Consider the following 19,982-nt stretch of genomic DNA (forward strand, 5'->3'; position numbering starts at 1 on the left):
ATTTCCATATATATGTCCATAGGACTACTCAGAAGCAAGGTAAGCATCTAAGCAGCCAGAGCAGAAGTTGATAGGAATGACATCATGTGTGAGAGATTTCTCTTTTAACATTCAAGTCTGGTCTTGTCCCCCCCCCCCCTCCCAATTATAAACAAGGTTTTGGCGCTCTCCTGGTGCGAGAACGTTCTACATATTTGTAATATCAAGTTGAGACACTAAGAAGCAAGACATAGCAAAGCCCGAGAGTACAAGGGCATAAACACTGGAAGCTGTTACAGTCCATCAGATAAACACCTGTGAAAGATTTAGTTATAACACTGGCAAAATGACATTGAGTTAAAGCAGGATACAGTGGTTCAGCATAGAAGGATCATTCACATTGGCATGGATGGGGCTCAGACATGACAGAACGGGCCTCCTGGTTGTGTTCCAGGGGCAATGTAACAAAACAATGGCTGCGTTTTGGCCCGTTTGAGACCCAAATCAGCCCGCGGCAAAGCACGGCTGCACAATGATGTCACTTCCTGGAAGTGACATCATCGAGCAGACATGGGGCATGCATGAGAGAGAGAGGAAAATCATGGAAGTCTGGAAAGGTAAGCACCGGGTCCTCCACCTCCCATCGGGAGGCAAGGGGGACCTGCTAATCTTACCCAGCAGCATTTTTAACTTGCTCATTTTATGCTTTAAAATGGCAGCAGTCACTGTGAGGGACTGCCTCTGAAGACTTTCTGGAGATTGCAGTTGTTTCAAAATGCAGAGGTCAGAGAGCTGACTGGTATGAGTTGTATGGATTCATATCACTCCTATTGCATCTACACTGGCTCTCAGTTTGCTTCTGGGATCAATTCAAAGTGATAGTATTGCCCTTTAAAGCTCTTTATACTTTGAGGGCAACATACCCTAAGGACCACCTTCTTCCACATGAACCTACCTGTACACTCCAGTCATTTCCTGAGGCCTTGCTTTGGATGCCCCTGGCCCTCTGAGGCTAAATGGGTGGCCACCCAAGAACGGGCCTTCTCAGTCATGGCGTCAAAACTTCGGATCTCCCTTCATAGGGAGATTCATTTATCTGCCTCTGTTTGTGTCTTCCACCAGTGGGTGAAGATGTTTTTGTTTCATTTGGCATACCCCCAATAATTCGTATTGGCCCTCCTCCATGGTTTTGGTGTTCTGTGTTCATATGTTTTTATTTAATTTTATATATTATTTTAAATGTTGTTTTAATGTTCAAATGTTTTAATAATCAAATGTTTTAATGATCAAAGGTTTGCAGTCCTGAGGCCTCTATTTGAGTGAAAAGCTTGCATAAAAACATTTTAAATAAAACAAATTAATTAAATAAATAAAATATGGCCTGAAAACCTAGGATGCCATCCATAGGTCCACTTCAGCAAGTTATCCAGCCTTCTTAATCGCTCTCTCTAGCTTTAGAGAGAGCCAGTTTGGTGTAGGGGTTAAGAGCGCGGGACTCTAATCTGGAGAGCTGGGTTTGATTCCCCCCTCCTCTGCTTGAAGCCAGCTGGGTGACCTTGGGTCAGTCACAGCTCTCTCAGAGCTCTCTCAGCCCCACCCACCTCACAGGGTGATTGTTGTGGGGTAATAATAATAATAATAATAATAATAATAACAACATACTTTGTAAACCGCTCTGAGTGGGCATTAAGTTGTTTTGAAGGGCGGTATATACATTGTATGTTGTTGTTGTTGTTATTTATTATTTACTCACCAACACATCTTTGTTGTATGCTACCCTCCGCTATCCAGCCATCGAAGGATCTGTGACCAGTGGAGAGGCTATGATCATTTTCCCTATGGATGCATTTTATTTATTTATTTATTTACAGTCCACCTTTCTCACTGAGAACTGGGGCTATGAGATGGTGCTGGCTTTTGGTTCTGTGACCTGGTTGGAAGTAGAGGCCTTAATTTAAGCTTTCTGAAGATCTGAGGTGATGGGAGGACTGATATGGGTGAATTTTTGCATTGCGGCACAATGCACGAGAGCATTCCTTTGAATAATACTCAGGCCTGAAAACCTCTTGTTAAAATACTTGGTCCATGTAACTGTACAGCGTTACCAACTGCAAGTCTACAAGTTTCATAGGTCTCATTTCATAACCAAGATGGCTATTGCAAGTTTTCAGTCACAGCAGAGAAATTCATAAGTTGCTCTTTCTGACATGAAGTGAAAGATATGAGATCCCATTATCTTCCCATGAAAATTTAAGTTGGGGAATGACATTTTGAGACACCTGAGGTGCAGAAAGAGTTATGAAGTCTTTCATCACCCATGTTTCTTCCTTGCTTAAACACACAAACACAAAGGCAAGGGGAAAAACAATGGAATTCCACTCAATGTGTAGTTTGAGCCTGAGCCAGAGGCTCAGAGGAGGAATTTTGAAGTGTTCCCATAGGGATATAACCAGCCCATCGTGTTAGGAGTCATTGCCATCTTTTCAGGTGGGGCTCCAGAGAAGTGAATGAAAGTAATAAACAACAGAAACTTCTAAAACCCTTTCATTAAGCCAACATGTTTCATGCTCTGTTAGTGTCAGAAATGTATAAACTGAATAACAATAGCTACTTTAAAGTTTGGAAACTTTCATAATTTACCAGTTTCCCTGTTACAGAAAGAATTTTCAAGAATACACCAAACTTGTCTTAGCTACTAATCCTATGCAATACATAGATACTGTCATAATCTTACCAGTCATGAAGAAAGACAGAGAGAGAGAGAGAGCAACCTTGCAAGGAAATGGCTTAGCCAAAGAGTCAGCCATGCTGAAGAATCCTCAAATCAGCAAGTTCCTAGCTTCCTCAAGAGGGGCTGGAGAAGGTACCTGCACAAGGAGGTGAGGGAAAATGGAAGCGCTCTGGAAGAACACCTTTCCCCCTCTGCACCACAGTGCACACACCTATCCTCCACCAGCAGACCTTTTTAAGGTTATAGCTAAATCATGGGCCCACCTCTATGGCCTAATGTCAGGGCCTGCCAATTAGAGCCCCGGAGACACCTAAGAATTAGTGGACCAATCACAAAACTCCAAGTCTCCCTGTATTGGAGCCACATGACCATGTCATCACTTTTGAATTCTCACCAACTTGCTGTTTGGACTTCCCCCAAGGGACATGTTGACACTTGACGTAAATTCTTTTCATGGGTATCCCCTTTTTCTTGGAAAACACGCAAGTTCCTTGTGCCTTCAAAAGTCCCATTTCTTATGCCAGGTCAAGTCAGAGAATTCTGACCTCATGCCTGGTCAGAGAAATATCTGATTCAAAACCACCTCTGAATCCTTATCTGGCATCTGCCCCAAAACAGCTTCTGTCAGGAACCATTTTAGGAACCTAAAATATGAAAGCTATCCCTAGCATCCCCCGTCCCCAAAGAGTATTCCCTTAGGGTCTCTTAACCAGTCTCAGAAAATAATGAAACAAACATTGGCAAAGACCATAATTATAGAAAGAATGGCTATAACATATGATGAACTTTCAGGTTCCATTCAAAACAATCCCATCCTAGGGATACATATGCACATAGATGTACAATATAGGTATAGGATTTATTCATGGAGATTTCTACATACGTGTAATGCTTAATGATAGCACCCTTAGCAAGTGCCAAGTGGGTCTTTGTAATTTGTTTCTAGGGGAGAATCAAGAAAATAATCTGACAACTGCCTTATTAAGAAAGCACAACAATTTGTACCCCAAACCCACTTTAGAATCTATAATCAGTGACAATTATACCGCAAGCAAAATGATATCCCAGGATTACTTATTATTATTTAACTTATATACTACTCCTTTAGTTTATGTGAAAAAAGGGAGAAAGATTTACAAACTAGATTGCATTTACAGGAATGGGAATGCATCTGGAGAAATGTCACTTCTAAAATAACGTTGATAAGTTTGAAATAAAAATGTTGTATAATATTTTTGCATTGGTATCTTACACCTCCTAAATTAGTAAGTATGTGCAAAAATTTATGAGATGTATGTTGGAGATGTGGTTGGGGGCATGTAGTGATACATGTGTTTTGGATATGTCCAAAACTTGATCTATGTTGGCAAAATGCAATTCAGTTTATTAATGATATGTAGTGAATAGTGATATACTGGCAGATGCTAAGATAATTTTGTTTGGATATTTGGATATTGTTTAGATTGGTAGCTTCTTCAAACATTGAGCTAGTCCCTGATCTGCTTACAGTTGCTAAGATGGCTATTTCAACATAAGATGGTTAGTGCAGTATATTGGGACATAACCCCCATTCTATAAATGGGAGATTTGATTGTATTTAGAATGTAGCCTTATTCACTAAATCAACATATTACCAAAGAATGCAAAGAAATAATTTTCTGTGTACAGATGACTTTTGTGAATGCTGGAAACATTTTATTATATACTAGAATGAAAAAATTAGAAAGCATATCCTTCTGCTTGTAATGAACTGTTGTAAGCACCCCTCTTTTTTTCTTCTTACTATTAAGATATTATGTAATGTAGTAGTAGTAATAAATGGGAATTAGGAGAGATTGAATGAAAAACCTGGTTTGATTCAATCCAATAATGTTTTCCTAACATCCATCCATCCATCCATCCATCCATCCATCCATCCATCCATCCATCCATCCATACTTTATTGCTTCAGCACAGCCATAGCAAATAACAAAAAAGTACAATATTATTAATGCAAATGACTACATCATAAAATTTAAACCGAAATTGACAAAACTCCATCAAGATCTTTAAATCCATAAAATCCATAACAGCATGTAGTATAATATAATACTACTAAAGGGAACTTATTAATACCTTCAAGGAAATTAAAACTTACTTCCATAGTCTTAACTGTATTTTGTTTACCGATGTTACAAACTTTGCCACTTGCATTGTAATCCATTTATCCTTATCTGCCAGCAGTAGCACCAATTTATCTTGCTCTGACCTCCCTGGCACCCGTTGCAGAATATTTCTAAGATAATTTCTCCCAAATAGTTGCAAATCTCGGGCATCGAAACATAACATGGGCCATATCTTCAATGGATTTATGATCACAGGAGCACACACAATCAGCAAGTGGGGTCTTGTTATAACAGCCTTTCAGAACTGCCAAATGAAGTATATTCATCCGAGCCCTAGTAAACGACGTCCTATATTCTGTGACCGTTAGGTCATCAAAATAAGCTGGCCGGGTTATAGGATGGGATATAAGATGATTATATAGAGTTGCTGAACTCATAATACCTAGCATCCCCTGATCTTGTTGGGCACTTATGTCCAATAATCTTTGTTTAATTAGACATCTAGCAGCTATATAGTCATAACTCCTTAAATATTCTTCAGATAATCCTAATTTAGCCAATAGGGACAGTACCTGGGATTTCCATGATGTATCTTTCATCTCTTCGTATGCAATTGTTACCAAAAGTGATGCTTGGGAGAAAAAAATCTTCAACCAAAAATATATAACAAGTTTATGTACTGTTGTTGTTACTGGTGGCAAGGCCAACTCTGATTTTGCCATAACTGATGATGTGGAATTTAGGACTCTCAACATCATACGTGCGAATTTTGTATTACTTCCAATGGATATAAATTTCCAAATCCCCAGATTGGTGCACCATATAACATTTGGGGGAGTAATTTTGATTTAAATATTTCTAAAGTGGGGGATACTAATGAACCTCCTTTTGTTCTATGAAATCTGTATAAACCAGATAATACTATATTAAGTTTCTGTCTTGTTAAATCAATGTGAGTTGTCCACGACCCTGTTTGATAGAAATTAATCCCAAAATATTTATAGGTGGTCACTTGATCTAATAAGTTACCATCCATTGTCCACCTATGTCGCTGCATCCGCTTGCTAAAAACCACAATCTTTGTTTTAGCATAGTTGACCTGGAGTAAATTCCTCTTACAGTATAGACTAAATTGATTTAACAATCTTCTAAGACCAATTTGTGTCTGAGCAATGAGTAATGTGTCATCTGCATACAAAAGCACAGATATGGCCTTGCTGCCAAGCCTTGCTGGAAAATACTGTGCCCCTGTAAGGGACTCCACCATGTCATTTATATAAAGGTTGAAAAGTAATGGTGCTAGAATACAACCTTGACGAACCCCTTTTGACGTTTTTACAGAGTCGGATAGCTGACCATGTAGGCCAAGTCTAACTTTTATTAAAGTATTAGAGTAAAGTCCTTTTATTCGTTCCAGCAGTTTATTTTCCATTCCCAGCTTACACAACTTCAACCAGAGGTACTGCCTTGAAATTAAATCAAATGCTGCTTTGAGGTCTATAAAAGCGACATATAATTGTCTAGATTGTTTATGCACATATTTATGTATAAGAGTCTGTAATACAAAACAATGATCTATAGTTGAACATCCTTGCCTAAATCCTATTTGCTCTGGTGCCAGCGTTTTCCTAACATCATGATTTTGTATTTTGAAAACAGTGGATGGGAATTACTTCACATGAGACTTTATGTTTGTTGTTGGGGCTTCTGTGCAGTGCCACATGGGAACAGCGCATGCACAGGACAGCTCCTAGAAGTGCAAGAAGCTCAACCTTCCTTTTTGTGTGTTGTCTAGAAAAGGGTGGGTTCAGTTCTTCGTTTGCCACTGCTGAAGAAGAAAGTTCTTCCTCCTCTCTTCAGTTCCAGGAGGCCTCTCCTACGTGGATTGCTGTCTTTGGCTCCATGCCGTTGAAGGCACTTTTCAAGAAATGCTCTCATTGTGGGACAAAGATAGCCCCAATCTGAGGGCCACAACAAATGCCTAATGTGTTAGAGTGAGGCATATGACAGCATAAGGTGTGTCGTGTGCAAACAATTCACGTCAAAAGCATGACACAAAAAGGGTTTTCTAGCGGCCGTTACATCTGCCAGAAAGGTGAGTGAATGGCAAGCCCTCAGATCAGACCCTCCATTACTAAAAATGTTTCCCGACAAGGCCAGCCTCCGGCCTAGTTTGCTCTTCCTGCCCAAGGTGGTTTCCACTTTGTATGTCAACCAGGACATTAACCACAGGACAGAAAGGAAAGACTACTTCACACACTTGATGTTAGGCATGCCTTATCTTTTTATTTAGACAGAACAGCTTCCTTCCACAAAGATCCTAATCCATTTATAGCCTTCAGGAGGACCAAAAGACCTCCTCAAAGGCCCAAAAGGAGCCCCCCATTTTGAAATTGATAGTTTGGTTCATCAAAACTTGCTATGCCCAATCCAACCAGCCCTGCCCATTATAGCTCCAGGCACCCTCTACATGAGCCCAGTCTGCATCTTCAGTCTTCAAGCAAGGCATTCCACTAGTTGACATCCGTCAAGTGGCCACTTCGTCAACTCCTTCAACATTCACCAAACGTTATGCCATCGATGTTGACTCCAGACAAGATGTGGCATGAGTAAAGCTGTCCTGAAGAGTCTTTTCAGTTGAAGAGCATCATGCCCTCCTCCAGGGTAAGTCAGTTTGCTAATATCCCATGTGAGACTGCACAGAAGCCACAATGACAGAAACGAGGTTGCACTTACCTGTAACGGTTGTTCATTGGGTGGTTTTCTGTACAGGCACACGTCCCTCCCTCTGACCTCTCTGTGAGTTCTTCTTCCTTCTCCATGGGCAGTCATTAGAACTGAGGGAAGGAGCTGCTTGCCTGCCCTTTTATAGGCAACACTACCCTAAATTAAAATCATTTCTTTATCTCTCTCTTTTAACTTCTCATAACCTCTCTTAGCCTCTGTTTTGACCAATTCAGTTGAACATTAAGAGAATAAAAACAACTTTTCCTGCTCATAAGACCAGCAGAGGACACTATCTTAATTGGCTTGCTGTTTTAAACATTATTAGTAGCAAGAGTCTCCAAAGACTCTAATAAATTAACAGGGAGCTTCTCAAGTTCCTGGCACTCCATCCTTTGTTTGGTGAGATAAGGGATTTTCTTGCTGGAAAGCAGTCACAGCCCAAAGCAAATTTAAAAAGTTATTAAACAGTAAAACCTCAGTTCTTCGGAGCTCCACTGAAAGCATCAGTGCTGGCCACAGCCCACCTGTTAAAAAAATAAAATAAAGGAGAGACTAAACGGCTGTGGAATGTTTCAGCAGGCAGAGGAGGGGCTCCTCCCTCCCCCATCAAGCCCATTTCCCCATGTCAAAATTTTACTTACCCGAAGTGAAAATGACCCATAAAATGAACGGTATGACTTGCCAGACCCTGTTATTTGCTTTTGAGCCTTTTAAAAGAGACTTCTGGTTTCAATGTCATCTGAAATAACCTTCTTCAGTTGATCATCGGGGGTGGGGGGTGGGCAGAATCCTCAGTTCTATGAATGCCCCTGATAATGTCTTATTTAAAAGGCGTAGGAATTACGTGGACAGATACTTAATGGATCAGGTGAGAATGTTCAGGAAGAAGGACTCTGTGGAGAGGCAAACACTGAATGAGATTGTTAACAATATAATAGAAACAGTAATGCATTAAACAGATGTAAAGTAATATGAGCTACGCTTTGGGCCACTAGAGAGAAAGCTTGGAATTTCCATTTCCCACTCTCCTTCCTTATTCCAGAAATCAGAGACTTTCTCACCAATCCTACTATATAAAAGGCTAACCATGTCCCAGACAACTCACTTCCTACCCTAGTGTGCCACCAGAGGGCACTGCTATGGAAGGAAGCCCAGCAGAGGCAGCCCGTCCCTCAAAGAGTATGCCATGGCGGGAAGCCCAGGCTGGGACCAGGTGTGGAGCAAGTGGCAATACTTGCCCCCCTGCCTTCACCCAGCTGGGATCAGGAGTGGAGCAGGAGGCAATGCCCACCCTCCACTTTAACCCAGCTGGGATCAGGAGCAGAGCAGGTGACAATGCCCACCTCCCACCATCACCCAGCAGGGATCAGAAGCGGCGCAGATGGTAATGCCCACCCTGCCTTCACCCAGTTGGTATCAGGAGCAGAGTGGGTGGTAATGCCTGCGTCCCTGCCTTCACCCAGCTGGGATCAGGTGCAGAGCAGGTGGCAATGCCCACCCTGCCTTCACCCAGTTGGTATCAGGAGCAGAGTGGGTGGTAATGCCCGCCCCCCTGCCTTCACCCGGTCGAGATCAGGAGCAGAGCAGGTGGCAATGCCCGTCCCGGACTTTACCCAGCTGGGATCAGGAGCAGGCAAGACAACAAGGCAAATCCCGGTCTGAACTGACAACAAACAAAGTGGAAATCCACCCGGGAAATGAGAAAATATATCTATATTTTTTGGTGGCCAATTTTTGGCCACCATCACTCAGCCAGGGTCAGGCATGGAGCAAGAGGCAATGCCCGCTCCCCCCTTCATCCAGCCGGGATCAGGAGTGGAGCAGGTGGCAATGCCTGTTCCCCCTTCAACCCCCCCCCCGAATCAGGTGCGGAGCAGATAGCAATGCCCACCCACCATTCACTCAGCTGGGATCAGACATGGAATAGGCAGCAATGCCCGCCCCCCTTCACCCTGACAGAATCAGGCGCAGAGCAGGAGGCAATGCCTGCTGTCCTTCACCAGGCCAGGATCAGGCATGGAGCAGGTGGTAATGCCAGCCCCCCACCTTCATCTGGCTGGGATCAGGCACAGAGCAGGAGGCAATGTCCAACGCCTCTTTACCTGACTGGGATCAGAAGTGGAGCAAGCGGAAATGCCTGCCCCTCCTCACCTGGATGGAATCAGGCGCAGAGCAAGTGGCACTATCCCCCCTTCACCCAGCCTGGAGCAGGAACAGAGCAAGTGTCAATGCCCGCTCCCACTTCAACCCACCAGAATCAGGCACGGAGCAGGTGGCAATGCCCGCCTCCCTTCATGCAGCTCGGATCAGGCACAGAGCAGGAGGCAATGTCCAACCCCTCTTCACCTGGCTGGGATCAGGAGTGGAGCAGGTAGCAATGTCCGCCCTCCCTTGACCTGCCCAGAATCAAGAGCGGAGCAAGTGGTAATGCCCGCTCCCTTCACCCAGCCAGGATCAGTCACAGAAGAGGAGACAATGCCTGCTTGCCTGCCCTGCCCTTTCTAGAGCCTGTATTTTTTCCCACAACAGGCATTGTTACTAGCAACATAATAAAAAGTTATCTGGTCCAGCCTTGACAAAATCTTTCCCTGAAGCATCTATATAACTAGCATATAAAAAGCAGATTTAGATGGTCTTCACCTCCTCATGGAGGTAAAAATCATGGAACAGTCTTGCACATGGGAAGGGCAATGTTTAGAGACACCTTCGAGAGAGGCCCACTTGCAGTGCTGTGGGCGCCTGGTGGTAGCAGCTCTGGTGTTCAAAGATGGCATGACTGAACATGTGGTATTTAGGTGGTTATTCTTGGCATCCAGCTTCAGCACAAGCAAGACTTTCCGTGGCCTGTTGGTAATGTAGGTTTTGCTGGCAAGTTGGAACACTGAAAAATCATATTTTTCATAATTTTCAGGTTTTAATAAAATCCACTGAGTTACCTTGAATGTGTTTTTGTTTCAGCGAGCCACCCATGACAGAAATTGTGCCAGCGTATGAACAGCTACAGCACGAGAAGTGGTTGAATCTGCAGTCTGAATGGGAGAGCAGAAATGCATCGACGGTCCACTCCCTTTTAGTGACAGGGTAAGGAAAAGATAGCTTTCTACCCAGGGCCGGCGCGCCCATGGAGGCCAGGTAGGCGGTGGCCTCGGGCGCGTGTGCACGGGAGGGGCGCTGGAGGGGGTGTTGGGGGTGGAGGCGCGCGCAGCGAAGCTGGAGTGACTGGGCTGCCTTCAGCTACTGCTGCAGCCAGCCAGCCAGCCCCTTGCTGCCGCCGCCGCCGCCGCCACACACGCCAGCCGGGCACAGCCTCTGTGCGCCGCTCAAGCAGCGGCTCGCGGCTTCTGCGCCCAGCTGGGGCGTGCGGCGGCGGCACGGAGCTGGCTGGATGGCTGCAGCAGCAGCTGTAGCCAGCCCACGCCAGCTCCGCTGCGCGCTCCTCCACCCCAGCTGGGCGCAGAAACCGTGAGCTGCTGCTGGGGCGGCGCACAGAGGCTGTGCCCGGCTGGCGTGTGTGGCGGCGGCGGCGGCGGCAGCACGGGGCTGCCTGGCTGGCTGCAGCTACTGCTGCAGCCAGCCACCTCAGCTCCGCTGCGCACTCCTCCGCCCCGGCCGAGCGCAGAAGCCATGAGCTGCTGCTGGGGCGGCGCGCGGAGCAGCCTCCGCGCGCCGCTCCAGCAGCAGCCCGCAGCTTCGGCGGTCGGCGTGCCGCCCAGCCCCCCTGCGGCGCGTGATGACGTCTGCGATGACATCATCACGCCGCGCAGAGGCGCAAGGCACACTGCCGCAGGCGCCAAAACCTCTGGCGCCGGCCCTGTTTCTACCACTGCACTCTGTATGGTTGCTAACTTATAGTCCAATAACCCTGCTCCAATAGGTTAGATCCCGATGCGAGAGAGGTCTTCCTATGCAGATTCCAGGGCCAGATAGAACGGTGGGTTCGATCTAGATGTAGATACACACCCACTTTGACAAAAATCCCGAGTTTAATTCCCCTCTCCTCCACTTGAAGCCAGCTGGGTGACCTTGGGTCAGTCACAGCTCTTTCAGAGCTCTCTCAGCCCCACCCACCTCACAAGGTGATTGTTGTGAGGATAGTAATAGCACACTTTGCAAACTGCTCTGAGTGGGCATTAAGTTGCCCTGAAGGGCAGGATATAAACCAAATGTTATATCATCATCATCCTCATCATCATCCTCATAGGAGGTGTCCTATATGACCCATATTTACACTTCAAAGTATAGGTGAAGACATACATATCCATTTGCACTGAAGGGGGGATGGGAACATGCTTTTCCAATCACTGTCTCAAGTTGAACTTGAATGGTTGCGTGTATTTTCATCTGGTTTGGGAAACAAGTGTGTGTGTAGGCAACGCTACTACTGTTTAATAAAAGTTGTTTGTACATTGTTTTATACTTTTATTCTGATTGCATTTTCACTACTGTATCACACCTTCTGCTTTACCACATGTTTAGGGCAATTCCCCAGAACTTCATTGATGAGACAGATGAAGTTCTGGGCCTATGTCTGGAAGCATAATGGGCTGGATGAAGCCCAAGTAATTGAAGTTCAGTCCAGATAAGATGGAGGTAGTATTGGTCAATAATGAGGCAAACCCATGACTGAGGTCAGACACTGCTTGGCAATGTCGTACTTCCTCTGAAGGAATAATTTTACAGCCTGAGGATGCAGTTAAATCCAGGTCTTCAGAGGGAGAAGTAGGTCTCCTCTGATGTCCATAGCACTTTTAACCACTCATTAACTCACCAGCTGTGACCCTTTTTGGAAACGTATGATTTAACTACAGTTAACTATGTCCTGATCTCTTCCAAGTTAGATTACAGTAATGCACTCTATGTGGGCTGCCTTTGAAGACGGTTCAGAAGCTTCACTTGGGCCGTTTCCAGACGGCCCCCCGCCTCGCGAAACGTCGCGCGTCGTCGCGCGTCGTTGCGCAGAAAACGCGAAATATCGCGTTTTCTCGCGCGAGTTTTGCGCGACGTCGCGCAAAACTCGCGCGAGAAAACGCGATATTTCGCGTTTTCTGCGCAACGACGCGCGACGACGCGCGACGTTTCGCGAGGCGGGGGGCCGTCTGGAAACGGCCCAAGTGTGGAATGCCGTAGCAACATTACTCATTGGTTTTAGTGATAAAGAACTTATCTCACTGGTGTTGGAACAACTTCCTAAGCTTCCTATTGGGCTTGTAGGCCCAATTCAAATGCTGCTTATTACCTTTAAAGCCCTAAATGGTTGGGACCGGGATATTTCAAGGACTGCCTGCTTCCACATGTTCCTGCTCGTTCCTTGAGACTGTCAAGGAAGAAGGACCTGCTCGGTCTCCTGTCTTTTTTAGAGGATAGGCAAGTAGCAGCTAGGAACAGGGCCCTTTAATGGAGCCTCTGCTGCTTTGGAATGACCTCTCCGTGGATGTGTGACTGGTAAAGGGTTTGTTGTTTTCTTGGCATTTGGCGGAAGACTTTTTTATTCTCTGAGACTGTTTGATTTGAGTGTTTTCCGTACAGTCACTTTACAGTGCTTCAGGATCGATTCTGCTTCCCATGTTCTCCAGAGTTCTGCGTGTGCAAGAGAGACATGGGAAACAGAAATGGGTTTTGTCCGTCTTTTCCCCGTTTTTTCCCCTTGTGCACATTCTACGTTTTTTTTTAAAGCCACTGTCCAGTTGCTGCTGGCATGTGTTTTGATGATGCAGAATCAAAAACTCCTGTTCTGCTTCTCATGCCACCCTCTTCCTTTCCCCAGGAGCTGATTGGTCTGTCTGCCGGTGACCACTTCTACCCCCCTCAGCTCTCTGAACTCCTTTTCTGCCATTTTTATCAGTAGAATCAAAGAACCATAGGGTTGGAAGGGACTCCTGGGGTCATCTAGTCCACCCCCTGCACAATGCCAGACATTCACAACTACCCCCCCCTCCCCACACCCCCAGTGACACCTGCTCCATTCCCAGAAGATGGCAAAATACAGTCAGGATCCCTGGCCAAACTGATCTGCGGAAAATTGCTACCTGACCCCAAGGTGGTGTTTGGCCTTACTCTGGGCTTGTAAGAAGGGGCCACGAGAACTAAGCACTGATATAACCCTTCCTGCCCTCCCCCTCATGATCTGTCACATGGCCATCTCACCTCTGCTTAAAAACCTCCAAAGCAGGAGAGCCCACCACCTCCCGAGGAAGCCTGTTCCACTGAGGGACTGCTCTATCAGGAAGTACTTCCTAATGTTTAGCCGAAAACTCTATATCCTCTATATGACAGCCCTTCAAATGCTCGAATATGGTTATCATATCACCCCTCAGTCATCTCCCCAGGCTAAACATTCCGAGCTTCTTCAACCTTTCCTCATAGGACTTGGTCTCCAGGCCCCTTGCCATCTTTGTTGCCTTCTTCTGGACACGTTCCAGTTTGTCTATATCCTTCTGAAATTGTGGTGCCCAAACCTGAACACAATACTCTAGGTGAGGTCTAACCAGAACGAGGTAAGGGTCGTAAGGCTGCTTCCTTCCTCCCGGGTATGGACACACACTCTTTTTTTTCAAAGCTGAGAAGTAGTCCTAACGTTGCTGCTTTTCCCCAGTTGGCTTTAGAGTTAAATAGCTGCTTTTCCCTTCCTGCCTCAGTGGTATGAGCACACTTTCATTTATTTATTTTTTCCAAAGCTAGGAATGAGTTGTAACCTGGCTTTAAACTCAGGAAAGGGTTAAATGGCTGCTTTCCTCTCCCTCCCAGATGTCTTCTCCTAACACCTAAGAGGGAAAAAACCTAAGCATTTTGCACAGCCATTTGCAAAACAAAGTGGCAGGGAAACTGCAAGGAGGGAATGAAGTAGCAGCATTTTAACCCTTTCCTGGCTTGGCTTTAAAAAAATAATAAATGAGAGGCGAACAAGCATGAGAACCAGTTTGGTGTAGTGGTTAAGGGTGCGGGACTCTAAACTGGAGAACCAGGTTTGATTCCCCACTCCTCCACTTGAATCCAGCTGGGTGACCTTGGGTCAGTCACAGCTTCTAAGACCTGTCTCAGCCCTACCCACCTCACAGGGTGATTATTGTTGTGGGGATAATAATAACATACTTTGTAAACCGTTCTAAGTGGGAGTTAAGTTGTCATGAAGGGCAGTATATAAATCAAATGTTGTTGCTGTTGTTATAATAATAAAAATACATTTTCCGCCAGAACTCTGCCTCTCCAGTTGGCACGGGACAGCCCAATCAGCAAATACGAGGGAATGGGTTGCAACATTGCAACATTGTGAGACATGCTAATTAAAAAAAAAATGACGTCAGTTCCAGCCTCCACAAAATGCAGCCCTAAACAGACACATCTCAACTTGTTAGCAGCTACCAAATCACCTCGAGGTTGTGCAGTGCAGAATGATGGGACCGATCGGCGTTAATGCTCAGCATCACCGGCTTAAAGTGTGCCATGTGGAATGGGCCCTGGTTTTGTCTCTCTTTGTACTGGTCATTAAATTTTAACTCTGCTTGCTATTATTTACTGTGGTTCAATGACTGGTTCGAACAAAGAGATGTGTGTGTGTTAGTGCCAACTTGCTGTATTTAGACATGTAAATGAAACACAAAACTCTCCTCTAAAGCTCATGGGCATTATTTAATGAGAATAGAAGACAATTGGGGGCTGATATTCAGCAGGTAATTAATGATGCATCCGTTTATATATTAAGCAGCCGTCTGAGCTAATGAACTGATCTCTCATAAAAACTATTTTTTTTTCTAATCTAGGTTGCCCTGCAGAAGCAACAGCGTGGTTTCCCTTCTATGTACCAAAGAAGGTAAGACGCATCATTCGCTTTACTACAAAGGAGGAGATGAAGCAGACAACTTCAGTTCATTAACACCCATACCTTCAATATAATATCTAGAAAGAATTAATCCCTTTATTACAACTGCTTGGTGCAGCATTGAAGCTGGTGGTAAAGACAGGCCTACCTGTTAACAGGAACATTTATAGGCTTTGGTTCCCTGCCACCATCTTTTGCTTCTGTAAAAGCACTTGTAATACCATGGTAACATCCAGGATTTGACTACTGCAATGTACTTCGAAGTTTCTGCTCTAAGTTAACTTGGAGCCTCCAGTTGGTGCAGAACAGTGAAGCTTGGTTACTGTCGAGAGCTAGCCAAAGTATGAACATTACTGTCATTCTGCAGTCATTCCGTTGGCTACCTATCAGTTACAGCCTACAGGGCTCAATTCAAGGTACTGGCTATCCGGGCTTTTTTTCAGCAGGAACGCGGTGGAATGGAGTTCCGGCACCTCTTGAAAATGGTCACATGGCTGGTGGCCCCGCCCCCTGATCTCCAGACAGAGGGGAGTTGAGATTGCCCTCCGCGCCATGTGGCGCAGAGGGCAATCTCAACTCCCCTCTGTCTGGAGATCAGGGGGCGGGGCCAACAGCCATGTGACCATTTTCTCCGAGGGTAACCCACTGAGTTCCACCATCTCTTTTCCCAGAAAAAAAGCCCTGCTGGCTATCCTATACAAAGCTCTTCATGGCCTTGGCCCATCATATCTATGGGGCTGCCTCTCTCCCTATGTTACACCCTGATAGGTTCATTCATCTGAACAGGACCTTCTGCAGGTGCCACGCTGCAGTTGGACAAAATCAAGAGCTTCCCGTACATGTGCATTCTCTGCAGAGGTCCCCATCTTATGGAACAACCTACCTGAAGGGGTCAGGAAAGCTCCCACTCTTCTGGCGTTCCACAAATTATGCAAAAATGAGTTATTCAAGAGGGCTTTTTCCTCAGATAGGACGGCTATACTATAAGGAAGTAGGACTATGTACTTCACTGCTATGTCCTACTGGGTAGGTTCTATGTTGATTAATATATCAGACTGGGAATTGCTTATGCTCTGTTTCAGCATTTCTTCAACTCTGTATTGGTTTTCTATTGGTTTCAGATTTTTGCAAATTTGCATTTATATACCCTATTATATTGTTTATTGAAATCTCTTTGAATTGACTGTACTGACTCACACTATATAATCCACCTTGAGTTTCAGTGAGAAAGGTGGACTATGAGTCTCTGTACATGAGACGCCGGGGCGCGTGTCCATCAAATGTTGGGAGACATAATGTTAGCAGGGAAGTGTAGTTTTGAAAGACAGAGCCGGCAGAGATTGCTCCAGAAGAGATGGATTTTCTCAAAGCTCTCTGCTGCCTCTGGTGTGCTGAACTGTCTCCTTTTCTGGAGCTTTTACCCTGCCACCCTCACTCCTTTTAAAACTTTGAATTAACTGAGACTTGGCACAGCAAAGGCTCCAGACCCGAGACACCAGAGGTGTTGGAGGGCTGTGAGAGAATCTGTCCCCTCCAGAGCAATCTCTGCCGGCTCTGTCATTTAAAACTATGCTTTCTGGCTAACATTGCATTTGAAAATATTGTCAAAATATTGTGTAGAGAGATTCTATAAATAACATAAATAAATAAAAACTACGAATCAAATCAAGGCATCCTGTTCCACTCTCTTACCATCTTCCTTTTCTTCAAATGCCTGGCATATATTCCTGATGAAACATTTGACAATTAAAAAAAACCTTGCACTCTTCAACATATCTACAGATCTATTCAGAGAGGAGAGGATTGAAAGTTGGACATAAGGAGCAGCCAGAGCACTGTACACAGCTCCACTCAGAAAGGGGGTGAGGCTTGTCACGCAAGCCAAGCCGCCTCTGTCCTTCTAGATTCTGCCCCAAACCAGGAGAACAGCTTCTCTCTCTCTCTCCCAAACCCAGCCTGGGCACAAAGACAATTTTTATGCTTAAAAGTGGGAAGTACCCTTCTACATCAGGTTTATTACTGAATCTATGTGTCTCTCTCTTCTCCCTGGCTATGCCTGGTTCTCGTTTGTCACCCTTTCCCCCATTCTCCCTTTATTTTATTTTATTTATAAAGACAAATACTTGCAATTTGCCAGTTGGCATAATATGAGATTATACAGACTACAGGACCTATTCGAGTAGAGGGGTATTGCATCACAAGGGAGCAATTTAAGTTATAGCGATTACAATTGGTAACAAGTATACCATGTTACTTGCTCTAACAAATTCAACAATTTTGCAGCAGGCATCTCATAAGCTAACAAATTTCAAGATTAGCTGATATTCTTCGTCATTTTTCTGTGCATCCCCACATTGCGGAGTGCGCATGCGCAGGCCTGCCAATGGAGAAACTTACTAGCTTCGTAAGAGCTCTGATAGGGGTCGCTAATCTCCAGTCACGTAGCTGAACCATTTTCCCCACCTAAAACGGGGCACATGACCTAGGAGGAACAACCCTCTGTCCCTCAGTTCTCTCTTAGCCACCGTGAAGAGAGGAACTTTGCTTCAGAGCTCATTCGTAGTTGCTTTTTCTTCGGCTTGAAGTTTTGGTAATTTGACTTCTGGACCTTCCTTCACTGAACCTGCTCCAGTGGGGGAATTATTGGATCTGGTGCACAGCTCGACCTCGAGAGTCAGGTCACTGACTCTGAGCCAGAGGAGAGAGCACAGCTCCGAGCGGGAACATTCTTTGGGAACCAAGGAGGATTGGTTCCAAATGTGTGCAAACTTTAGATCTGAGAGGAACGATTGGGCACCAACATCATCTATCCTGTTGTATTCCACCTCCTTATCACTGTTACTGGGCTGGCAGCCCTCACGGGTTCGAGGCATCGGATCCGAGGCCATCTACTTCCTTGGCTTGGCTGCAGCCTCCATCTTCTGTGCAGCCGCAGTACTCCGATGACTCGGAGGACGAGGATGTTGATTATCGACTGGAACCATCTGACTACAGATCCGAAGTGTCAGAACCGTCTCCAGACGAGAATGTGGCACCATCTTTGGGTTCACTTTATGAAGACTTACGCCTTTATGCTGAACAAGTGGCGAGAATGGTGCAGGCGTTGGATTTGGATGTGTCATCTTCCACTCCGAAGACATCTGGCAAGCTGTGGGGCAGACTATACAGCAACACACCAGCAGCAGTGGGATTTCCCATTGCAGAGGGCCTAGATGAGTTGATTTTGAAGACATGGGAGAAGCCTGCACAATTGCCTGCCACTTCCAAGAGAGTTGAGGCCATGTATAAGGTTAAGCAAGACATATGGCCAGCTGTCTTTAAGCATTCTGTGCCTTCTTCCTTAGCGACTGAGGAGTTCCAGAAGCAGAGGCAGGGCTTTCATTTGGTTCCAACTGATAAGGAAGGTAGGAAGGTCGATGCCAACTGGAGAAGACAGTACTCTATCTCCACATTGAATTTGCATATTGGTAATCACCAAGTTATTATGGGTGGCTGGCTACCAATTGTATTTATGGGAGAAGCTGTCTATGTTACGCGTCTGCCTGAAGACAAGCAAGTGCTGTTCAACCTTCTTCAGACAGAAGCCATAAGGGTTTCCAAGCAGCAGATGAATGCTGGACTGCATGCTGTCGAAACTGCTGTGAAGGTGATGGCAGGTACCATTCTGATTAGGCGCCGTTCTTGGTTAAGGTTGACCTGAGACCTGAACCAGGGTTGAAGAGATGTCGCTGTGGCAAGGGCAGTGTTGCAGTCACTATTCATGTAAAGCAAAGGAAGTTGTACTTATGTGTCTGAAGCACTATTGCTTATTAAATAAACACAAAACTGTTCCTGTTGGCAGTAGTTTTTATTATACTTCAATTTACATGACAGATAGTCATATATATGTGTGTGTGTATATAGTTATTGTACATGTTAAATGGTCCATACCTGTTGTTGTTGTTGGATAACCTAAAAAAAAAGAGAGAATCATTTATTTGTGTTTTGACTATTGAAAGCACTCTTCAGTGATGCTCTTATGCTGTAGTTAAATAAAATTGAGTTGGAGAGATTCACCCTGCCTCCTTGCTGTGTGTAGCTTGGTAATCTTCCCAATGTCGGGATGTACGGAAGAACGATGATGAAAACAGGGTTGTACATACCTGTAACTATTGTTCATCGAGTTCTTCTGTGCAGACACACATCCCTCCCTCCTGTCCTGCTGGGAACTCTCTAATGGTAATTGCTTGGGTTCACGGTGGCTCAGGAGAACTGAGAGACGGGGTCATGCCTCCTAGGTCACGTGCCCCATTTTAGCTGGGAAAAATGGTTAGGCTACGTGACTGGAGAGCAGTGACCCTTATCGGAGTGCTAACGAAGCTAATAGGTTTCTCCGTCAGCAGGCCTGTGCGTGCGCAGTTCACGATGTGTGTCTGCACAGAAGAACTTGATGAGCAATAGTTACAGGTATGTACAACCTTGTTTTCTACAGCTCCAAAAATTTAAAAGCAGTTATTTATAGAATGTTTACTTCTATATCTGATGATGACTTGTGTGAGTTAGAAGACGCTTGGGAAATAGTTGTTAGTATATAAACTCAGAAAGTTGGTTTATAACACAGAGGAAGCCACATATTCATTCAAAC

At 45.1% G+C, this 19,982-nt stretch overlaps 1 protein-coding gene across 1 annotated transcript in view; it reads left to right on the forward strand.

Annotated features, from left to right (window-relative positions):
- CORIN (corin, serine peptidase) overlaps positions 1 to 19,982 on the forward strand; it is a 160,361-nt gene that overhangs the window by 116,520 nt on the left and 23,859 nt on the right. Inside the window, exons 14-15 of the mRNA XM_054990136.1 lie at positions 10,501 to 10,623; positions 15,300 to 15,349. Of these exons, the coding sequence (XP_054846111.1) occupies positions 10,501 to 10,623; positions 15,300 to 15,349 (173 nt within the window). The remainder of the gene's footprint in view (positions 1 to 10,500; positions 10,624 to 15,299; positions 15,350 to 19,982) is intronic.

The sequence above is a fragment of the Eublepharis macularius genome, chromosome 10, assembly GCF_028583425.1.
Source record: "Eublepharis macularius isolate TG4126 chromosome 10, MPM_Emac_v1.0, whole genome shotgun sequence".
In the NCBI taxonomy this organism is placed as follows: Eukaryota; Metazoa; Chordata; class Lepidosauria; order Squamata; family Eublepharidae; genus Eublepharis; species Eublepharis macularius.